This window comes from Lithohypha guttulata (assembly GCF_036872675.1).
Source record: "Lithohypha guttulata strain CCFEE 5908 chromosome Unknown scaffold_4, whole genome shotgun sequence".
NCBI classification, from domain to species: Eukaryota; Fungi; Ascomycota; class Eurotiomycetes; order Chaetothyriales; family Trichomeriaceae; genus Lithohypha; species Lithohypha guttulata.
In genome coordinates this window covers 1017580-1040211 of record NW_027042753.1, presented here as the reverse complement: position 1 = coordinate 1040211, position 22632 = coordinate 1017580, and the positions used below count along the sequence as shown (strand labels likewise).

Below are 22632 nucleotides of genomic sequence, written 5' to 3'. Positions count from 1 at the left end.
ATTTATGACACCACGCGACCGGAAAGTTCTCGGTCACTAATGATGCTGACAGACATACCCTAAAAAGGTGAGCTTAAAGCTTGAAGTCGCAGCAATGATGCAACACTTTATCCTTGATGGGTGCTGATGAACTTAATCATTCAGTGTCCGTTGGAGCGCAATCAAGACTCTTGTTCGGACACAACGGTACATTTTCGTCAGGCGGGTATGGATCTTTATACCTAGCCGAATGTAGACGGCGGCGTCTGCCGCAGCTTATCGCAGAATGTTGTAAACGGGGATTCCTTCTTCAAACCGGTGGTTATCGCCGTTATGAATTTCAGGTATCCTGGAGAGGCCACTGCCGCCGTACTTGGAACCTTGTCCCAACACGTGCCAATCCGACGAGCTAGGCATGCTAGGTTGTTAGCCACAGATCGCAACCACGCGTCCATTGCTCGTATTTGTCCGCGACATGGTGTAACAAAAAGCAACGATGCAAAGCCTCAGATCACAAATTGTTGTTCGTCGTATTGGGACTATGTGCTTCGAATACCAAGACAGTCGTAACAGCACAATGCAGGAGCAGGGAGCAAGAGCTGATAAAATGTGCTGGTCGATACGGTAGGGGCAGTAGGGTGTTTTACTGCCTGAGGCATCATAGGATGTTGATGCAAGGACGCGTGGGATTAAAAAAAAAAATAATGAGTCGCGCATTCTTCCTTCGACAAGATGTCCAATGACACAAAGGAAGAATACTTGAGTATTGGCGGCAACAGGCACACGTCAGCATCGGCCTGGCATGCTAAGAGTGCTTGCCTTGCATTTGGCGCCGATCAGAACATTGCGCTCTGGCAACCATTGAACAAGTCGTGCCGTGGTGTTCATGTATTACTCAAAGGCCATGCAGACAAAGTCACTGCTGTTTCCATCAAGGACGGTGCACAGCCAATTTTGATCAGTGGGGCTGCTAATGGCGAACTCATCTTGCGTTCTTGGGAACCGATTTCTGGTGGCAGCAGAATTCTGCATACCACCAAAGCGCATGATGGAGCAGTGAACGTACTTGCAAGCTTAAACGATTCTCCCTACTTTGTGACTGGTAGTGCTGATGCTACCATCAAAGTATGGAGGCACAGTGACATGAGCACTGAGCTCGTAACGACCATCAAGCCAAAGCCACGATTCATCCCATTGGCACTCGCAATCGGTACCTTTCCACATACCTCGCCTGATCGTGGTGTCTTCGTTGTCGCTGCTGGTACTAGGAACGACATGTTTGTCTATGCTCTGTCCAATCTGAGCGAGTCTGCTAGTGTGACATTAGCATGCTCTTTAACCGGACACGAAGGCTGGATTAGATCATTAGCATTACGAGGTTCCGACGATGGAGGATATATGCTTGCGTCCACAAGTGCTGATAAATATGTTCGGATCTGGCGGTTCCAGTCTAGCAATCGTGTCCCTCAGCAAAACGGCATCGTGAGCAAGGCTATCAATAATGTCGAGAGCACGCTCACTGCCAAGGTCAAAACAGTAGGTGTGGCAGACCAAAACTACTCGGTAACGTTCGAAGCTCTACTCCTCGGACATGAAGATTGGGTGTACTCCGCTGATTGGCAGGATAGTATGGATTCGAAAATCCTCACTGCATCCGCCGATGGTACGTTAGCAATATGGCAAGCTGACCCGACTTCTGGCATCTGGGTCAGTGAGACACGTCTCGGCGAGATCAGTGGTCTGAAGGGTGCGACTACAGCCACTGGATCTTCTGGTGGCTTCTGGAGTGGCAGATGGATATCCGATGGAGAAACCACAGCTGTCATTAGCCTAGGTAGGACAGGCAGCTGGAGGATATGGCATTACGACTCTACTGCAGATTTCTGGAACCTGATGCCCGGTATTGGCGGCCATATCGCATCCGTGAATGGATTGAGTTGGTCTCCACAAGGTGAGTATCTGCTGTCCACAAGCTCGGATCAAACCACTAGGTTGCATGCTGAACGGAGAAGAGGCAACGACAGAAGTTGGCATGAGTTCAGCAGATGTCAAATACATGGCTATGACTGCAACGTCGTGACATGCATCAGCTCGTCTCAATTTGTTTCTGGTGCAGACGAGAAATTACTGCGCGTCTTCAACGAGCCAAAAGAGCTCGCAGACACGCTACATCGTCTCTGCGACATCGCTTTGCCCGAGACTTCATCTTTACCAGAATCCGCCGCTATACCTGTCCTTGGCCTATCAAACAAGGAGATAGGTGAAGCCGATGACATAATCGAGGCCGGCCCACGACGCGGCGACGACGAATATGCTGCAGCAAGTGCATTGGCTCGAATATCCCTACAAGGCATCAACGAGCCTCCGAACGAGGATCTACTGTCACGCCACTCACTCTGGCCAGAACACGAGAAGCTCTACGGTCATGGCTACGAGATCAGCGAATCCGCCTACAAAGACGGCATACTAGCCACAGCTTGCAAGGCGAGCTCTATCGACCACGCCACAATCCGCCTCTACGACCCGGACAATGACTGGCGACAGGTCGAGCCACCGCTCACCGCACACTCGTTGACCGTCACGAGGCTAGTCTGGAGTTCAGGACCTAACAGCTACCTGCTAAGTGTGGGAAGAGATCGTCAATGGACTGTGTTTAGTCGTGATCACTCAACAGCAGCTAAGCGGCTCAAGCTCTATCAAGCTATGCCCAAGGCTCATACTCGAATGATACTCGATGCAGCTTGGAGCCCGAGCCACGAACACGTTTTCTTCGCTACTGCTGGTCGTGACAAAGTCGTTAAGTTCTGGGGACATGGGTCAAGCTATTCAAGCGCGGTTGGTTCACAGCGGAATGATACCGACGCTTTCGAACTCTGTACGACACTGGCAAGATCGTCGGCCGTTACTGCTGTTGATTTCACTGATCGATTCAGCAAGTCTCATGCAGTTCTTGCAGTGGGTGAGGAGGACGGCACATTGTCGGTGCATGTTTTCAATTTAGCCAGTCTGAAGCTTGAGAAGTCATTGGAGTTAGCGAAGGATGTTTGCTTGTCAAAGTCTGTCAACCGGCTTGCGTGGAGGCCACGTGGTATATCTGTCGAGACTGAGACCACAAGTGTTGAGCTAGCCGTGGCTGGAGCTGATGGGTCGGTCAGGATTCTGAGGATAGACACCGCAGAAGTTTGTGAAGGCATACTGTCAGAATGACATATCCATCGCTCATGTATGTTCATAGAATAGACAGAAATCACAGCAGTGTTGATACTTGTCTATCCCAGTGAAGCGTTAAGGCTTCGAATAGAAAATACCAATTTGTAACGCCTTGACCCATGCAGCTGAATGCAATGCTCACAGCCAGTTGAAGGCTGGACAGGGTATCTCAAACACAAACAATCGTCCTCTTATGATCTCCGTCCATTCATCAGCAATCCTATTTTGCCGGTCGTTTCTCTAAACCATAGCCTCCAATACCTTGTTCCGTTGCCATTTCTGGTGGACCTCTGCGCATTTTTTCTCTGGGCCCTCTTTCCTCAAGGTCTTCCCTCAGCCATCTCAACACAAGTTCACTCAATAAGCTATTGCCCGTCTCCTCATTAACTCGATCTCTTTCCTTCCTCGCCTCTTCCAAATACTCTTTCATCTGTCCTGATTCCTTGACCGTACCTAAATGCATATGAATCACGTACGTCGGCCAACCAACCAAGTTATCCAAAATATGCGTCGCATACACAACTGTGCACGCCCGTCTTTCAGTCTCCATCTTCAACCAATCTAAGAAATTCTTTCGGCTCAACAGGTCCAAATCAACCGTGATTTCGTCTAGGAGTAACACTTCCCACGGTCTGAGTAAACCCATCGCAAGCTGTACTCTTCGTCGCTCACCATCCGAGACAGCATGCATTCGCCAACGCAGATCAATATCCAATATCTTCACGAGCTCATCTCGTCTTTCTGGATACGCATCTCCGCCAATAGAGCTCAGAAGGTTAGGCACGTCAATGTCTGTTCGCACGATCGGATTTAGCACCCATTCTGTGCCTAGGTACGTGATCCCAGTCAGGTTACTTGTGAACGGGTCAGATCCATTGACCATAATAGTATTACGGGGTCCAAGACGCTTGCCTGAAAGCAAGCGGAGAAGCGTAGTCTTTCCTGCGCCATTGGCACCAACGAGAAGGGTACGAGATCCAGCTGGAAGAGAAAGTGATATATTCGAAAGACCCGGTTGTGAGGATTGTGGGAAGGTGTAGGTCAAGTTCGAGACTCGGATGGCGGGAGCTGCGTCGCCATTAGTATCCGCCATCTTGTTGCTGTATAAAAAGAAAGTATAGAAGGAAACTTGCGGCGCAGGAAGGCGCGGAACACCGAAATTCAAGTTGAATGATGAGCAGTATGTCATCACTTATGCTATTTAGATGCCTCGAACTTCAGGCTTACACACACAACATGGCAGGCGTGCAATGCTCGTGGAGGAAAGACCGATCGTTCTTACAGCAAAGCCTCTGTAACGTTCCCAAGAACCGCTCTATTCAAAAATTCAGCTTGCAATAATTCGTAGACTTTTTTCTATGTGCAATGAAGTTTTAGTACCTCCCCAGTCACGTTTAGAGTCTGTGAAGACCATGTTTCGTCCTGTATGCCTAGTATCAAATCATGTTATGCGTGAACCAGAGCTCGAGGCAGAATCCGGAGACGCTGTTTCATCGACGGTTCCTTGTTGCAACACTTCATTTTCTTCGGTATCAGCAAGTAAGCCCACTTGCTCATGGTGGCTGCTTGTGTCCTTTAGCGAACCCTTCCTTCCGCGTTGCGTTCGGACCCGAACTGGACTTGTCTTCGCTGATTTCTGTCCACCATCGGTCGCAACCCAGATGGCGCCAAACAGAATCAACCCACTTCCGAACCATGACCATATCCCAGGGGTAATGCCGAAAATAACCTTGTCGGAAATGAGTGCAAACAGCATCTGGGTGTAAAGCATTGACGTAGCTTTGGCTCCAGATCCCTTGATCTGCGGCGTCTTCTGATCGTGTGCAGGAATAGCTTGTGGTGTAACAGAAGCAGCTAATGGAGCGCTCATCTGAGGCTCTGTCGTCCGCGTCTGCATCTCAAGGTCGACCTGCGTACTTACAGGGGTTTCCTTCTCAACAGCTGGCGCTCCTCCATAAGCCATGCCCTTAGTCAGTAGCAACTGCATAATAAATCCAGCCAAACCGAGCATGAGAAGGAGACCCCATTCCGTGAGGTTACCAGGCAAACGAAACTTTACGCTTGGCAGCACCACGAGAGCTACCAGGCTGACGAAGGTGCACCAAGCTGAGAAGTAGTTGACCGATAGCAGGGCATGAGCTCGCTGACCAATAGCTCGAATCGATGTCATCGCGCCTATCGCGCCGACGACGCCGATCATGGCTACAGCAACGGCTGTTAGATGCTCTGCGGACGTCGGATGAGCAGACGCGTGAGACTCCATTGATGGCATAGTGGCGTTGCCAGCGACGGGCTCTGGTAAACTCTCACCTTTGTGACTGCCATTAATCAGCGATATTGGTCTGGCGATGAAGACAACTCCAGTCAAACTTATGAAGCCTGCAATCTGTTGTTGTCTACGAAATGTTTCCCCAGGAATTAGTAAGGAGAAGGCATAGCAGGAACCAATCGGTGCTAAGAACGTCAAGATTATAGCTTCACTGATTGGCAAGTACAGCAGACTATAATAGAATCCAAAGACTCCTAGAAAGCCAAAAAGACCTCTGCTGACAAGTAACAACCTCACACGACCAGGAGGTCCCAAAGGAAAGTGCGGTACAGATTTCGTCCATAGCGCATAGCAAGTAGTGATCACTACAGTGATAGATTGTCGTGCGAACAGGATTTGAAACGGATGCATAGGCTCGCCGTGCGATCCTGGTGTCTCCAGAAGTCGTGTTGCAATGTTCATCAAGGAGCCAAACATCTGGCTGAGCAGAACAAGAAATGCGCCGTAGTTAGCGACCCAAAAATCCTGCAGTCTCTCACGCCACATCGAAGGAGCAGGTATACTGTTCAAGTTTGCGGAGACATTACTCAATGTTCTTATCAGACCATCGGCATGAACACTACCAACCTCTGTTGAGCTGAAAGACAACTCTGAGATGTCTGATCCAGAAAAAATGCTTTCTGCTGAGACCCGTCTCTGGAGGCTACTCGAAGGTACAAGTAGATGCTTGTTCAAAGTTGATTGCGACCTCAATTTGTCGTCCGAGGAGGACGCTGAAGCGACAGTAGTCGGATCGTCGATAGAGTCATGATTGCTCTCGGGGTTGGCGAGTTTTTGATCTGTCATTGTGCATTACACTTGCCATGGGGCATGCTCGCGTGATCGATCTTTTGACGCACTTGCTTGATCAGCAAGATGATCCTCCTCAGCCGACTCACAAGCGAAGTTCAGCAGCGAAGGAATTTGCTGCAAGATGATACTAGAAGTCAAGGAATACCCAGCCAAGCCAGTGTTTCAACTCAACGTCGTCGTTGGGCGTTTCGACTTCCCACCGTGCCCACCTATTGGAGGTTTTGGAGGCTTTGAGTTCCAGGCGTGGCTGCCTCTGCATTCAATGTGCTACTGGTAAGTTGTCCAGCCTGCTTGAGTACGTATATATCATCTTTTGAGTGGTCCTCCGGCGTTTACAAAGAGGCAACTAGCACAACAGAAGTCAAAGGTCCGATCAGATAGAAACAATTTTGTAGATTAAGACTACCACAGGAGCTCTCGAAGCAGAAGAATCCACCCAAGATACCCCCTATCAAAGCCACTAACGCCTTGCGAATCAGGAATGCAAGACGTCTATAACGTCAACTTCATATTTACGAGTATCATGTTCTTCGTATTGTATGCCCAATACTTCGTTACTGGCGGCCTTCTCATTTTGCCGCAGCGGATGTGTCGGTTGAGCCTGGCTGATGCCGGCCTTGATAGCAGTCTATGCTAGATGCAAATCGGGTGTCCAAGAAGTTATAGCACTTGCGGTGCTCTACACTGGTCCATTCACCTTGATGATTTCGAACGCCTTGTATCGGCTGAGATATTTGTCGTCTCTTCGATGTGCTTTCAGAAGTCTCCCAGGTGTTGGTGTCGAAAATGCTAATTTATTGTTCAAAGCTAGATGTTTCAATTGCTTCGCAGGATTATACATCGGATCGAAGACCACTAGGCCGGCTCGACCATCAGTATAGACCTCGACGCCGACTACAGTCATCGAATGACCTTGATGCTGGAAAAACAGTGGTGGCTTATCGGTAATGACGACTTTGTCGGTATTGCTTGGTTCTGTTCCGTCTTCGAAGTGCTTGCAGACAGCATGCATCATGGCCGTGTATGCTTCAGTCTTGTCCTTCGACGAGAATGCTTGCGCCTCTGCAGGTATACCCAAGCTTAATAACAAAGCTTGTGCTTCTGGAGTGCCGATGTACTTCCGTGTCCAACGTATGCCACCTGTTTCGATTCTGCCCGCACTGTTGTAGCCTTGATCCCACGCACTTTCGATCATATCTTGTAGTCTTATGATTGAAGGCAATCTCTTGTTATCGAAGTGTTCGTGGCCCGGAGCGGCAGCGTCTCTGATGTAGGAGATTAACATCTGTATGTTGCGGTAGCCACAGAAGCCTCCTTCTTGTGGCAATTTGGCAACGTGCCGCACAAAAGGGTTGCAGTAGAAGGCTCGTGCCACTTTCTTATCAAGAACCGACAGTCTCGCGAGGACAGGTACAAGATTCGGGGTCTCGTTGCTGATAACTTCGACCTTGACTATTTTACCATCATGGCCGATCTTGTTCGACACAGTGGTTTTAACGCCGTCTTCGAGCAGGCGTATCAACGAGGATGGCATTCTCTTTTCATTTGCAAAGGGCCCCAACTCGGTTTTACCAAGTCGTCGTACCTCGCCAATATTCGTCTTAGTGTTGAAAGTTGGGCCAGTCTTTAGTATCGGAGTGGAGAACATGTCCTTAAGCGATGATATCCAGCGATTCTCTTTGACAGGGGACTGAACTTGAGACAGAACTTCATCATGGTTCCTGAGCGCGTTTGAGATATCGGTGGAAAAGTTATTCGAGACGTTGATAACAGCATCATGGTTTGCCATGTCTTCAGCTATATGGAAATCAGTATGGAATTGCAGATCGTCAGCAGGAATTTGCTCGCCGCATTGATAAGGACATTGTACAAATTCGATGCGAGAAGGCGTAGAACGACCAGAACGTGGGTTTGAAGACGAGCTGTCTGTTCGTTTTGGTGCATGAGACTGTCTCGCTGCTTCCATGCCATCTTTGACAGCGAATGGACTATCACCACCTTCGGAGTGAAAAACTTCAACATGCAGGAGCATCTGGTAGTCATTCTTTTCTTTGTAGTCGCAGAACGGACATTCCAGAGTCTCGACCTTGTCGCTTGTAGACGCCATGATGAGATGGGTTCGTAAAGGTGTCTGTTAGGATGATTGTTTTTGGTGGTCAAGACTGATTGCTCCAGCAGGCGAAGCGACTTTAGCGGCGATACAATCAGAAAGCTGCATGGTTAGCGACAACAATTCATGTAGACAACGGCTTGATGTTGTTGGCGATCATTAGCATGCGCGGTATCTTGATGCTCTGCACGTTGCATGACCAGACTGACGGGAACAAAAGCATGGCCAGAACAGTTCCCGTGACGCGCGTCTGGCGAGGCTGCTGTCGACGTAGATATTTCGAGGTCGGAGCGATGACTGGCTCTTCACCCCGAGACAATCACTCTTGGTGAGTACTTCAGGGTCAGCGCAGGCTCATTGTAAATAATGGCAGACTATGAATGTTGACCGTCACACACCAGCATTGCAAGCTATAACACCACGCGATGATTTTCTCCGCTTGTAAACAGACTACAGGCTGTTCAGGGTTTCAGCCATGAACATCAAACCGTGTTCGAGACGTCTGAATCTAACTTCCACGTCCCATACCTATCGAGTCTGCATCTACGTGAGATTTACTTATTGGAGGGTTTGCTCGATGTGTTATGTCAGGAATGATAACGATAAATTGGTGGCTTGAATAGAGGCTGAAGATCTGCGCACAGGGCAATGCCAAGATCGATGAGGGTTGGAGGTGGAGATTTCACCGAAGCACGTCCTTTCCCTGCTGTTCCGTCCTTGTTCCAACCGAAAGACATCTTGCTCTGCGAAAACAAATCCTACCGACACAATGTGCGATATACCTGCTGGCTATGACTTGAAGTCTATATCTCTGAAGTTGAGCTGATGCTTGTTACCGTATGTCGAGAAGTCGAAAAATCTCCCCGGCAGTGCCTGACTGAGCAAGGGGGATCGGCGTTGTCGATCTCACGCGAAGGGTATGCCTCAAAAGCAATAGGCTCTTTGCCAAGATTCGCTGCAGCATCAAACCTCTCGAGTATTCTGATGGCAAGTTATGGCTGGTCATCAAGTAGGTCGATTCCATTCACAATGTGGCTATCCGGAGCGTGTGTGTTCTCACGACCAACATGTGACTGACGTGTCCCTCTTGCCGTCCGTTTGTGCAACTACTTCACCACGGTTTGTGTGAGCGCTTTCCAACATATAATCTTCGTCCCTCTTCTCGAGACTATCATTCGATATCCTATTGCAGCCATATACCCGGTACAATTTGACCTCATCCAGAATAGCAATCATGCTGCTCCAGAGCGTCAAATCATTGACGAAGATTTTTAACACTGATGCCTTGTTGTTCCTTGGCACAAGATTGGCTGGCATTGTACTGAGCATCACTTCGGTCATTCTGCTGTGTCGAGCTGTAACGATACAACATCACTTCCACACGCGTGGGAAAGGATTGCTTCACGATCTGGGACCTCTTGGACCAGTAAGTCAACCACTTTTGGTTGCTTCACGAGGCTTACAATGGCAGCTTGCTTATTCCTTGGTGTGGTCTGTGGCGTCAGTGATACTGCCAGGCTGTCAGCGCAAATACCATCCCGCCCTCGATATGGGCTTTGACTGTCTCGGCTGGCTTGTCTCGTTCGCAGCAGGTGCAGCCCTCTTAGTCTGGTCACTTCGAGATGCATACAGTATAGATAATTGCAGGCAATCATCGGATGTTCAGGCGTGTATGGAGGCTGAGTCAGCGTTATCAAGCACAGAAAAATCGGGAGCCATTCTCCTTTTGCTTGCTGGGTATGTGCCAGCTTTTCAGAAGAGCTCAAGCTGACTGAAATGCAGTATGACTCATCTCGTCATGTTCGTACGTGCTTGTATTGCTGTTTCAGCTCGCAGGAAGAAGTATGTGCCGTCTCGAAATTCTTGGATGCAATTGGAGAAGGAGTCCAACCACAGTATCGAGATCGTGCCGCTTGACCTGAACACAATAAACTTCGTTATAGCCGAAGGACAAGCACAACCGAAAGTTGGTGGGGGGGATGAAGCAGATCATACGGACAGCACGAAAGTATCGCCTGTTTGACAACAAGCATCACTACCCATGGCCTTGCGTGGGAAGTCTCAAACGACTATAGTGAAACGAAGGCAGAAGCAGACGAGTGGTCAGAACGACAAAGCTGAGAACGCGCATATGTTGCATATACAATAGTATCATTGCTACACCAACACGACTTCCACAGATTGTCGGAGAGGTCAGGTTAGCACAAAAGATTAAAGACATAAAATCAATGAGTCGGCGACACCTACTCAGCCAACAATACCAGTGTACCTTTTGTCTGCTACAAGTAATGCATCGTGGTGCTAAGCCACAGAGATTGTCAGTCGTCGAAAAGCATAGACTACTGGTGGGTAGCACCTTTGCCGTGCTAGTCGAGGGAGAAGACCTCGTCGTCTGTTTGCCTTCTGCGTGTGAAATAGGAAAACAGCAGTTGCAAGACTTAGATCCGCGTGAAATGCATGCGTAGCTAATTTTTACTCTGCCATGCTGTGTGGTCGGAAGAAAACATATATTCAGGCTGCACGACACGTCTTCTGCGGATCAATCCACACTCTGAAAGTGCTAACTACAAATTTTTGTTCCACATCTTCACCATCCTGTACCTTTTGTTTGGACCGATTTCACGTGCTCATATGTGCTCTTTGGTCGACATTCCTGATGGCTAGCTGCAGATTCTCAAAAGATTGTGGCGACCGGCATGGCAGTGTTTGTTGACCATTGATTGAACAGGTGGCTTTTGCCTGGTAAGGCCACAATTTCTGACTGAACAACAAGCACGGTGCAAAATAAATCTCACTTCTTTGCACTGGAGCCCCAAACATTTCAGTGTGGAGGATCCCCCATCAAGACCACTGGAAGACAACTTCGCCATGATGCCTCCCTCGCTGTCAGTCATAGGCGTTTTCGAGCGCGTCTTCCAAGAGTTCGTGAAGATGAGGCCAATGCTACCCACGTATCTGCACTTGATAGCTTCAGCCATCTTCCCAATTTACACTGCGGCTCATGCTTCTCTTCGCAGACCGGTATCTGCCGCCCCGGTGTCAAAGAAGAGAACCACCAGGAGAACTCGGGTAGAGGAAGACGATGGTGAAGAGGAGGCGTCTTCGCCGATCGAAGCGTTAACCACATCAGACGCCATCATGTTTCCGATCCTCGCTGGAGCTATGCTGACGATTCTTTACTTCATCATCAAATGGCTTGAAGATCCTGCTCTTCTCAACAAGATTCTTGGCTATTACTTTAGCTGGGTAGGTACTTTCTTCACATTCAAGTTCGTGAGGGATGCTTTACGACTTGGTCGTTCCTTCATCTTCCCTACTCAAGTTTCACACAAGGGGATACTACACGAAGCTGATACTGAGCGCAACGCATTCCATACACGAGGGACACCAGACGCTTCGGCAGAGAAAGCGAACACGAACACATTGAAGGCTGCCTTCGTTGACTATATACTCCTCCCCATAAGTTCGGCGAAGATCTACTGGAGAGCACGTCAATTTCTCCACGACAAAACCACATGTGTCGCAACCACTCGAAAACCTCTGTCATCGGGAAGCGCCACATTCAGAATCGACAGACTTGATATCCTAGCTGCAGCTGCCTCCGCCACAATCGCATTACTCACCTTGACACTCAAAAGAACACCATGGTACCTGACAAACCTTTCTGGCTTCTCCTTCTGCTACGGCACATTGCAGATCATGACACCCGGTACATCAGCGACTGGGTCACTCCTCCTATCGCTCCTCTTCTTCTACGATATCTACATGGTCTTCTTCACCCCTATGATGGTCACCGTCGCTACGAAACTCGATGTACCGATCAAGTTACTTTTCCCACGGCCAGCCGACACATTCTGTCCAAAACCAATCGACGCCCTGCCAGGTAGCCAAGAGATGGAAGAGTACCTCAAATGTCTGAGTAAGCAGAGGACAATGGCGATGTTGGGTCTAGGAGACATTGTAGTGCCAGGCATTTTGATCGCGTTCGCTCTGAGGTTTGATCTGTACAATTACTACCTGAAGCTCGTCAACAAAAACAATCAGAAGATAGAGAACATTGAATCTGAAGAGAAGAACAATGACAAGAAAGATGCGCGTCCACTCTATCAACCAGCTCGAGGAATGTGGGCTGAGCGATTCTACACAGCTCGTGGCCTTTGGTCGTCAGCACTCCAAGCAAGGTCGTTCCCGAAACCATACTTTAAAGCTACCATGGCTGGCTATACTGCTGGTCTCATTGCTACTCTGCTCGTGATGCAGGTATACAAGCATGCTCAACCAGCTTTGTTGTACCTTGTGCCTGGAGTTCTCGCTGGCTTCTGGGGTATGGCTTTGTGGCGAAGAGAGGTGAAGTTGCTTTGGCAATATGACGAGACGGAGGACGAGCAAAAGAAGAAGGAGAAGCAGAGCGAGTCGACAAGCGAAACTGTTAAGAAGGATGGCAAGAGCGAAAAAGACGTGGCTGCGCGGGAAGAGGACGAAGAGAAGGACGACGCCAGATCGAGAAGTGACGCTCCTCAACCAGCATTCTCTTTTGACGTGTACATGGCTCCAAGAGAATCGAAAGCACTAGTGGAGAAGGAGGATTAGAAGTTTAGAGCTTGAAGAAAAGTAGAGAAAGACAAGGTAGAAGAGGTCTGCGAGGACAGCGTCGCTAGGATAGCGTGCCTAGGAAGCAAAATTGTGTTCTCACAGTGAAAGCGTGCTTTCAATCGTTTCCACTGTGCTTTGGTTTGCCTCTTTCTCTGTCATGTAGAGTTGTGTAATTTGCCCTCCATGCTTCGTGCTCGGACCAGGCCGTTTCTACGCAAAGACCCTGGCTCAGAGTTGCTCATCTCTCTCGTGCTGCTGATGCGACTTAATGAAGACTGACTGATTTGTGGGGTCTTTATTGATGGACGATGTCTCTGATCTTGCTCGGAGCCACAATTGGTGCTTGGTTTTGCTTCAGGTCACACCTGCTCCTGTGATGCAGCTGACCGATCTCCACCCATATTTCGTACGAGGAGCTGTCGTTGACAGATGTAGGCAGCTAAGTGTTGCTCATCGTGCTGTATCGCTATCACGGATTTGGGTGTGAGGTATTGCTGACAACCATGAATGCCGTCGGAGCGTCGTCTGGTACTATGCGATTTGAGATAGAGCTCTTCACCATCGTTAAAAAGGTCATCCACCACTACCACTCGCGCCATCCAACACGGCTTTCCATTCTTGACACCTCTTTTCAGCACTATCGACGATCTGCTTTATGCCCTCTAGTCCTAGAACTCCTCCACCACCGACCTTCTCGAGACGCAAGATTCTGCAGCTCCTACTTGACCAATCAACTACTATGTTGCCCTTCTCTGTGCAGACGTCACTCTCAAAGTAATCGATATCGAGAAGTATCGTTGCTCCTTGCGACTTTTGTTTTGAAGGTGTGGCTGTTCCATTGACCTCTGCTCCTTCATTATCGAACTTGATCCTCGAATCTGGCTCGAAAACTCCAAAACTCAGCGGACATGGTAGGCCTCTTAGCTCTAAGGTCCTTGCTTTTGTGTAGTCCGGACTGCAGAAGATCTGCTTGCTGTCCTCGTCCCATCTGGCCTGTGGTATCCTGACGTCTTTCAGTGCAGCGATAACTGCCATCACTGTAGTGTCAAACGCATTTGCTTCTCCTCCATAGCTGAGAGCCACGCAATCGATGTATAGAGTCCAATATGCTTTCAATACGTCTTTTTCAGGCTCGACGTATGCTGGGTCGTCAGGATCTAGTCCGGCAGATCCTGAGGCTGCTGGGTCTGACGTGTGTCGAATCTCAAGACTTGCAATGCTCACGAACCTGGAGCTATGTAATAAGGATAACACGCGCTGGGAGATGCTCTGTCCTGTAACAGTAGGTGCGACGTTCGCAGGAAAGGACGGATGGCAATTAGTGCTAAGCTCGAGGTTTGGCACTAGGAGATTGTTCAGAGTGACTGCTTCGTAGCTGTCTTCTTCTGTCCGTTCTTGGCTCACTCTCGCAGACTCGCTTGAGCGGTAATGTGCTATCTCTGAAATTGGCAGTAGCTCTGCACGTATAGCACATACTATTGTGCTTTCACCAAGTTTGACCAGCGAAGAGCCATTGCAGTGTGTCAAAGAGCCTGTGTTTAGGTGTATGGGCCGCGTTTCTGTAGGGGTACGATTAGAAGGACGTATCGGTGGATCCTGAGACAAGTAGGCTTGAAGTAGTGCTGACGGTGATATGAGAGGCATCGCGGAAATGGAGACTGTGGAGGGGAGCGTCTGTATGGCCATGAGCAGGGAGCAGAGTCTACCTTGTATTTAGCCCACTTGGCAAGGAACGTGCGAAAGTGGCTCGACGTATTACTCGTCTAGAGCTGAACCGGAAAGTCTAGTACATTGGTATGTTAACACCGCATTTCCGACCTCCTCCACTACTTAGCACAGCGACGCGAACATGGACACTATGGTTTCTTACGAGACTTCCTGAAGATCAGGCTTCCAGGCACTAAGAAGGCAGGCTGATCACATGATCTCTCGGCCAGTGTCCCTTGACCTCATCTTGACTGCGCCAGGAAGATAGCTAGTCAGCGACAGCAACAATTCCTACAGGCCTCACTGTCGCTCTACCGATATGTTGCGACCGACACGTACGTTTTGAACCTCAGCTCTTATTCCAGGAAGACAGCATATTTCGAACAACTTCAAAATCGATAGCGAATGCTAACACGAAGGTCATAGTGAGACGGTTAGCAGCCGGTGCCGCCCATGGCAAACCATTATACGAGGCAACTGGCAAAGATGCAGGTCACCCAGTATCGAGGATAAACAAGCAGCCTTTCATGTACAGGTTCTTTGCGAAAGGTATTGGTGCGAGCATGTGGTTCTTTGTAAGTGTTATCTCAGCAACGAGCTGGCTCAGCAGACTACAGCGCACGAGAACGATTCGAAGCATACTTTTCGTTCCTGTTGGCGATGCAATCAACAGAGCAGGCTGCATCGAGAGAGATTTCCCATATGCTAACACATATGTCAACAGCTACTGTACCGAGCGAAGCAAGATGGAGCTGCGTTGATAGGATTGAAGCATCCTTGGGATCATTAAACACTGCCGAAGCGTACTGAGGATAACAAGAAGCAAGCAGACTGGTGTGCAAAGGTCCATACCTAGTGTGAAAAGATCATGCCAGACAGCCAGGGATAAATGCTACGCGGCCATAAAGAACTGGCAAGTGGCTGTAGGACGGTTCTGCAGGAACATTGTACATACGCAAAATACACTCGATTTAAGACCTGACTTGGACTGGGATTGGCTCTGACCTCATTGTGTCAATTGTTTGACAGCTGATACTATGGACATCTTGAAGATCATTCGCGTCTTGACTCTACATTCTATCCTTTGTTATCGGGCACTTATGGGAGTCATAGCAAGACATCGTCTTGCCGCACTCAATTTGCCCAAGCTCTTGAACTGAAAAACGGCGTTCTAATATGCTGATCGCTATTAGTTCGTCTTAATGTTCATCCTGCGGTAAAATGCCCCTAGCATGGCTATAGCAGTATATATAGTCAGCCCAGCAGAACATTGTACGAACATCGAGTATTCTGAGTATCGCCGAGCAAGTTAAATAGAAGTTAGAACGGATAGACACCTGTCGGTTTGTTCTGAGGTGTCACTAAAAAGGTACGGAGCATCAGAGAAACTTAGCAGGATAAATTCCGGCGCAACGGCCCGTTGATCAGCTCTCTTCAGACGCTACTGCAGGCCCACGTTTCCACAGTCTGTCTGCGCAAGCAACATTTAATTTTCTGCTGCCAGCTGGCGTACTCAAGAATTCATCAACGTCAATAGTCGACTGATCGAGGTCTCAACCTCTCCCATTCTTTTGCCAAAAATGTCAGAGGAAGCACCTCGTAAGCGGTCGCGCTTCGATCAAACTGAACCTGAACCACGAAAGAATTCTCGATTTGATCGCAGATCGCGTTCACCTGTCGCAAGAGACCGAGACTCAGAGTCGCGTAGAAGTCGCAGCCCACTAGCAAAGTCGGCTCGGAGTCCATCAGCAGAGGAAAAATCCAAGCCAAAGACACCAGTTGATCCAGCTGCAGCTGCAGCTGCCGCAGCAGCTAGAATTAATGCGCAAATCGAAGCTCGAAGGGGTATACAACATGTCGATGTTCCACCAATTCAATCCGCAGACAGCCATGCCCCTGCCGAAACACCAAAGCCTGCTGCCGCCTCTAGTGGTAATAGCGTGAGCAAGGTAGATGGCGACATCTACATTGCTGATGGCGATTACATCAAAGACGTTGAAGTCAATGACTTGAGAAATCGTTACACACTGACCAAAGGCTCTACGCAAAAGATGGTAAATACTCCTTGTTGCTTTGCTGACCCAATCTTTGTGTTTCAAGGGCGATCTTTTGTATTGAGATGAAAGCTGATGCTTACGCTGCTGATACACTGATACTTTAGCACCAGCCCCAAATGTTGCAACTACTGACTTGCGTGTGATAGATCAAAGAAGAAACTGGCGCCGGTACGCTTTTACCACCCACACTCAACTTTGTATAGGAAAATGCTCATGTTTGGAAGATGTCACGACTCGAGGATCCTACTACCCTGACAAGAGCATGGCCACTGCAGCTGTATGTTGCGCCCTCACTGTCGTCGAGTACATACTAACTTAGACAGAATCCTCCACTATACCTTCACGTCACCTCCACAAGCAAAGAAGGCCTCGAGAAAGCTGTCGAGAAGATCGAAGAGCTCATGCAGCAGGAGTTACCAAACTTGGTCGATGAAAGGCGGTTTAGAAAACGGGAACCTGATTACGAGCGAGATGAGCTGGGAAGAGTACGTATCGATGTTGATCATGCGTAAAGAAATTGCTGACGTTTCTGTCAGCGCAAATGGCCCGAAGCCAAAATTCTTATCGATATGGAGAACATCCCTGGTTTCAACTTACGAGCACAGGTCGTCGGTCAGGGCGGTGCATACGTGAAGCATATTCAGTCCGAAACTCGTTGCAGAGTCCAGATCAAGGGCAAGAATTCAGGCTTCATGGAACATAGTACTGGCCAAGAATCTGACGAACCTATGTACCTGCACGTAGCGAGTCCGGACCAGGAGCAAGTCGACAAGGCAAAGAAGCTCTGCGAAGACCTCCTAGCCTCTGTGCGACAGAACTACGAGCATTTCAAAGCGAACCCTCCCCCAGCACGAATGGAATCCTACACAGATGGCTATGGCGCGGACGCGAATCGAGGCTCATATGGTGGCGGTGGCTATGGCCGAAGGGAGGATAGACGCCACGACTCTTACGCCTCCAACAATCACTCGAGTTATAGCCAGAACGGCAACTATGCTGGCACTCCCACAACACCTACTCCTGCTGCCTCACAAGAACCGTCTGCCACTCAATCTTATCAGGATCAGTGGGCAGCATACTACGCGAGCAACCCTCAAGCAGATCCGTACGCTGCATATGGTGGCTATCAGGCTTACATGCAATACTACTATTCCTACTACCAACAACAAGGTATCGACCCTAGCCAAGCCCAGGGAGGAACTCCGCAGCCACCACAAGATCATACAGGAGCACCTCCTCCACCTCCTGCCAATAACGGGTACGACCCCACCAATCCAGCAGGCTATCCGGGTGCTCAACAGCCCGGTGGCTACAACGCTGTACCTCCTCCACCTGGGATGTAGGATCGAGTAAAAGGACACTATCTACAAGCTCAACCTGTCAATCTCTGCCTGGCAGAACAGAAGTCTTCAGACAGTATACAATGAGGCCCGGCGCAGAATATTCTCCAAGAGCTACCAGTTCTGCTAGAAGCATTTCCTCCAAGGAGGTTGTCGGATCTACGAGTAGCCATCTCCAGACAAGTTTGCATTCAGGAGAGCCTGTTGCTGCCATACGCTGTTCTGGAAAACAACCTTGGAAAGAGGCTATCTGTGTCGCGACTATAAGGTCTCGGCGATCTTGACTGATAACATCACATCCACAAACGTCGAGACATTTCCTCGTGCGGACCTCGACGAGCAAAGAGACAACAGATCAGGACGGTACATGGAACAATCGAGTCATGAGGTCTCCTGCTGAAGAAGGCCCTGATGCAAATGCGGTTGACGTATCGACCAGTTTGGTAGTGACAGTTGGATCGACTTGACTGGTTGCCTGGCATAAAGCCAGCTATCACTGTGTGGTAATTTAACATTTGTAATCGATAGGGAGATCTCGCGTTGGCCAGCGGTTTCCCTAATTATGCTACTAATCTGGTGTTGTAGTCGTACCATGTTTTACATACTCATAAGCTCGCTCCCCATCAACCATAATCCCAATTCTGCCGTTGTGTGAATTGGCTCGCTTCCTCATCACTTGCCAGTCCCCTATCTTTGCGCCTCCTCACACCAGCAATACCTTCCTTACACACGTCACAAGCCATATCGCATATCACTTCACTCTGCACAATTGACCTGCTACTAGCAGCGCCTGTCTGTACACCTGCACCTGGCTGTCCAAAGTACTCCGTGATAGTCTTGTGTCTGCAAACATTTACGTTCTCACAGTACTCAATCACTTTCTGCAGACTCTTCGTTCTCTGCTCTGCTTGAGCCTCTGGTTGTGTTGCGGACATTTGAGTCGTTGGGTTAAATTGGCTGTTCAAGCGAGCATTTGCTGCGGGCACAAAGCCACCACGATTGTGCTTTTTCGCAGCATCTTTCTGCATGTCGAGTTTTACTCTGTAGATGGTGCGATCGCGTTCTTCGCGGGTGTAGAGAACGAGAGATTGTGCGGCTTTGCCGTCGCGGCCCGCACGGCCTGATTCTTGGATGAAAGATTCGAGGTTGCGAGGGAGACCATAGTGTACGACGAAGCGGATTGTGGGGATGTCGATGCCCATACCGAAGGCGTTGGTGGCGGTGATGATGTTGAAACTGTTGAAGATGTCCTCGTTATTAACTGGAGGAGCTTCTGTGTCTAACGTTTTGTCTAGAGGTGCTTGTGGGGAGCCGCCTGCGCTTTGCCTGATGAACTGATTTTGAATCTTGAGACGTTGCATAGGTTCCAAGCCAGCATGATAGGCATTCGCGTTAATGCCTGCAGACTGTAGCTTGGATGCTAGAGACTCTGTCAGGTTTCGTGTGTTGACATAGATGATGCCGTTGACTGCCGGCACGGTTTTTGGAGTTGTATTGTCAGGTCTTGTCTGGGGTTGCAAGTGCCGAAGCATCATACAGCGTCGATTGTGGATTGAGGTCAGCCATGCTATAAGATATGGAAAGATATCGTCACCTGAGGAGTCCCTTGGGTTGCTCTCTGAAAAATACTGTACCTCGTAGTGGATGTTAGGCCTTGCAGTACTGGTAGAAAAGAATAACGTTTTGTCTTCTTTGAGCTTGAGATATTTGTAGATATCCGCACGTACTTTGGGTGTTGCTGTTGCTGTCAAAGCCATTATTGGTACGCTCGGCAGCTGCAAGTTGGATTTTAGCCATGAAAGCTCTTTGTATGCTGGTCTGAAGTCGTGACCCCATTCTGATATGCAGTGAGCTTCATCGACCGCGACACGAACGAGTTGTCCTTGCTGATGTAGTCTTCTCAAAATCTTCCGAAAATTCTCGGTCGAGCACAGCTCTGGTGTAACATATAGTAGTCGAGTATATGGATGTCCGCACTGAAGGTCAGCTTCAATATTCCTACGCTGTGTATATGGAGTAGTCGATGTGATCGAATGCGTTACAACACCAAAGCTATTGGCGGCATTCACTTGGTTCTGTACTAGGGCAAGAAGTGGCGATATCACCACTGTAACACCTTTTGAGCACCATGCTGGCAGTTGAAAACATAGCGATTTCCCAAATGAGGTGGCAGCCTGGACGAATATGTCTTCCCCCTGTAGGGCTGCTGTTACGATCTCACGTTGCAGAGGCCGGAACGCCTGCTTCTGGAAGACCTTTTTGAGGGGATAATCGATATCAATGTTCGAAGCTGACCTCTTACGTTTCAGAGGAGTCCGAGGCATATTTCGGCATGATATCCGAGCCTCGATACCTTTGATCGAGTAGTGACCATTTTCGAAGGCGACTGAGGCAGAGCCGTTGTTAGTACACCAAGGCAGTCGCCATCGCGCCAGTAGGGCTTTATCGCGCCCGGAAGGCACACGCAGTCACGTGAACAATAAATTTGTGGCTGTCGGAAGGTGCAACGAGGTGTGCGTCCTACTAAGGACACGCTTTCTGTGTTGGACGGGAATGCGTTTCTCTTACCTTCTCGTCCTACTTCATGCGTGAATTAAATGATACTGAACGGCCATGCTCACCGTGGATGTTGCATACATTTTGACTGAACCCAACTACGTGCGGCACCGTGTTCCGATGGACTGGATTCATTGAGACGCTCATCCCCGCACGAAGTGTACCTTGTTACACGCCTCGTTTCGTACGCAATTCGCGAACTCACCACAAAGCAAACTGATCTGTCTCGCTAGATGTGACTTGAGATGTCCAGCAGCAGCTCTAGGACCGTGACAGCTCACAAGATACCTACATGAAGCGTTCCGAGGTCAATCTGGGCAAGCGCGATCTAACTGCGGGGACAAAATCTACCATGCCATTCCAGGGCGTAAGGGAGTGCTAGCAGCCCCCCCAACGACGTGCAGGGCTTATCTATACGCCACCTTGGCTATTGTATCCTACTTCTTCTGTTCATATGCTTTCCACTCATCTTTTGTGTTGAATATAGTTTTTGAGAAAACAGTCGCGCACAACTGACTCGAATAGACACCATGGGTAGTGCAGGGCAGGATATGGCAAAGATGCGCGTCAAGGAGGTAAGAGCGACCAAGAGCTGCTCAATATACAGCATTGCTGACTGGTCGTATAGGTGCGCATTTACCCTATCAAGTCGATCAGAGGTGTCAGCTTGCAGTCCTCTCAAGCCACGGCGATGGGATTCTTCTACGACCGAATCTTCATGTTACAGCGAGTGAAGGATGACAAGAATATGCATGTGCCTCACTTTCCTTCAATGTGCCTCTTCACCACTCAGCTGTCTCCTTCAGATGCGCATCCTGATAAAGTACTTGTCCGCTTTGCCCTAGATCATACCTTTGACCAGCCAGAGAAGAGATTACCTAAAGAGGAGGAAGTCCTCGAAGTACCCTTAGCGCCGGACGTGGATGGGCTTAAGACGGTTGAATACACGCTGCATCAAACAGTAACAAAAGGATACGTCATGCCAGAGAAGATGTGCAAATGGTTCAGTGATCGATTTGGATTCGAGGTCAGATTGAACTACATTGGCGGCAACAAGCGTGAGGTTCTTGGCACTGTGAATCCGAATGCACCTCAGGTCTATGTCGGAGATCCAGATCCCAAGAAAGCAGCTGCTCAGAAATCATCCTCCAGCGATGGTGGTTGGCTAGGTGGTATCAAAGCAGGAGTTGAAAACCTGGTTGGAACAGTCGCAAGCTACGCTGGAGTGGAAGGATACAAAGGCGTCAACGATGGAATAACTTACGCGGACCTAGCACCATTCCTCGTTGTGAATTGGAAGTCCTTCTTGGAGGCACAAGAACGCGTCGGGACCACCATTGACATGGAGAAGTTCAGGCCAAATATCGTGGTCGAGGGAGCTGAGGATAAGTGGGAAGAGGACTACTGGAACGAAATTAGTATTGGATCCGAGGAGAGTGGCAGTCGAATAGTTTTTACGGCCAATTGTCCCAGGTGTGCTAGCATAAACGTCGATTATGCAACAGGCAGACCAGCTGAGGATGCTCAAGGTCAGCTCCTGAAGTCGTTGCAGTCAGACAGAAGAGTCGATCCAGGCATGAAATACTCGCCCTGCTTTGGGAAGTATGGATTTTTGTCACAGAAGAATGGGATGCGGCCAACTCATCCTATCACGATCACAGTTGGTGATGTGGTGGAAATCACGAAGAAGAACGACAGGATGACCCATCTCTGTAAGTCAAAAGCCTCTATTCCGTCTACTTTACCTACTATGTCCCATGAGGATGCCCCTATTTCGCCTTGTATCCAGATTCAAACACCGTCTTGCAACAATCTCTCTAGTTAATTTGAACACCTCGCTAATCGTAATTATAGATTGGCCTGGTGTAAGCACATAACCAACGCCACTGCTTGAACACTTCTCCAGCACAAAACGTATGTGCCTCGAAATCAATTATATCGCCTTACAGCAAAGTGCTT

The 22632-nt window shown here is 49.0% G+C and overlaps 9 protein-coding genes across 9 annotated transcripts; 4 read left to right on the top strand and 5 right to left on the bottom strand.

Annotated features, from left to right (window-relative positions):
* Nucleotides 1-711: 711 nt before the first annotated feature.
* ELP2 (Elongator subunit elp2) lies at nt 712-3186 on the top strand (the record flags this gene model as incomplete). Its single annotated transcript, XM_064899858.1, has 1 exon — nt 712-3186. One exon carries the CDS (start codon nt 712-714, stop codon nt 3184-3186), a length of 2475 nt encoding a protein of 824 aa, XP_064753170.1.
* Nucleotides 3187-3409: 223 nt separating this feature from the next.
* On the bottom strand, nt 3410-4282 carry CAF16 (CCR4-NOT regulatory complex component; the record flags this gene model as incomplete). The annotated part of the gene is made up of 1 exon (XM_064899857.1): nt 3410-4282. The coding sequence occupies one exon, from the start codon at nt 4280-4282 to the stop codon at nt 3410-3412; it is 873 nt and encodes a 290-aa protein (XP_064753169.1).
* A 348-nt stretch (nt 4283-4630) lies between these two features.
* LTR64_005518 (uncharacterized protein) lies at nt 4631-6304 on the bottom strand (the record flags this gene model as incomplete). The annotated part of the gene is made up of 1 exon (XM_064899856.1): nt 4631-6304. The coding sequence occupies one exon, from the start codon at nt 6302-6304 to the stop codon at nt 4631-4633; it is 1674 nt and encodes a 557-aa protein (XP_064753168.1).
* A 481-nt stretch (nt 6305-6785) lies between these two features.
* Nucleotides 6786-8417, bottom strand: LTR64_005517 (uncharacterized protein; the record flags this gene model as incomplete). Its single annotated transcript, XM_064899855.1, has 2 exons — nt 6786-6938; nt 7008-8417. The coding sequence occupies 2 exons, from the start codon at nt 8415-8417 to the stop codon at nt 6786-6788; spliced, it is 1563 nt and encodes a 520-aa protein (XP_064753167.1).
* Nucleotides 8418-11291: 2874 nt separating this feature from the next.
* On the top strand, nt 11292-13010 carry LTR64_005516 (uncharacterized protein; the record flags this gene model as incomplete). Its single annotated transcript, XM_064899854.1, has 2 exons — nt 11292-11666; nt 11754-13010. The coding sequence occupies 2 exons, from the start codon at nt 11292-11294 to the stop codon at nt 13008-13010; spliced, it is 1632 nt and encodes a 543-aa protein (XP_064753166.1).
* Nucleotides 13011-13586: 576 nt separating this feature from the next.
* On the bottom strand, nt 13587-14527 carry LTR64_005515 (uncharacterized protein; the record flags this gene model as incomplete). The annotated part of the gene is made up of 2 exons (XM_064899853.1): nt 13587-14430; nt 14490-14527. 2 exons carry the CDS (start codon nt 14525-14527, stop codon nt 13587-13589), a joined length of 882 nt encoding a protein of 293 aa, XP_064753165.1.
* Nucleotides 14528-16300: 1773 nt separating this feature from the next.
* LTR64_005514 (uncharacterized protein) lies at nt 16301-18120 on the top strand (the record flags this gene model as incomplete). Its single annotated transcript, XM_064899852.1, has 5 exons — nt 16301-16774; nt 16924-16945; nt 16981-17054; nt 17101-17262; nt 17314-18120. The coding sequence occupies 5 exons, from the start codon at nt 16301-16303 to the stop codon at nt 18118-18120; spliced, it is 1539 nt and encodes a 512-aa protein (XP_064753164.1).
* Nucleotides 18121-18740: 620 nt separating this feature from the next.
* LTR64_005513 (uncharacterized protein) lies at nt 18741-19914 on the bottom strand (the record flags this gene model as incomplete). The annotated part of the gene is made up of 2 exons (XM_064899851.1): nt 18741-19684; nt 19845-19914. 2 exons carry the CDS (start codon nt 19912-19914, stop codon nt 18741-18743), a joined length of 1014 nt encoding a protein of 337 aa, XP_064753163.1.
* A 1289-nt stretch (nt 19915-21203) lies between these two features.
* LTR64_005512 (uncharacterized protein) lies at nt 21204-22498 on the top strand (the record flags this gene model as incomplete). Its single annotated transcript, XM_064899850.1, has 2 exons — nt 21204-21248; nt 21302-22498. 2 exons carry the CDS (start codon nt 21204-21206, stop codon nt 22496-22498), a joined length of 1242 nt encoding a protein of 413 aa, XP_064753162.1.
* Nucleotides 22499-22632: the final 134 nt, after the last annotated feature.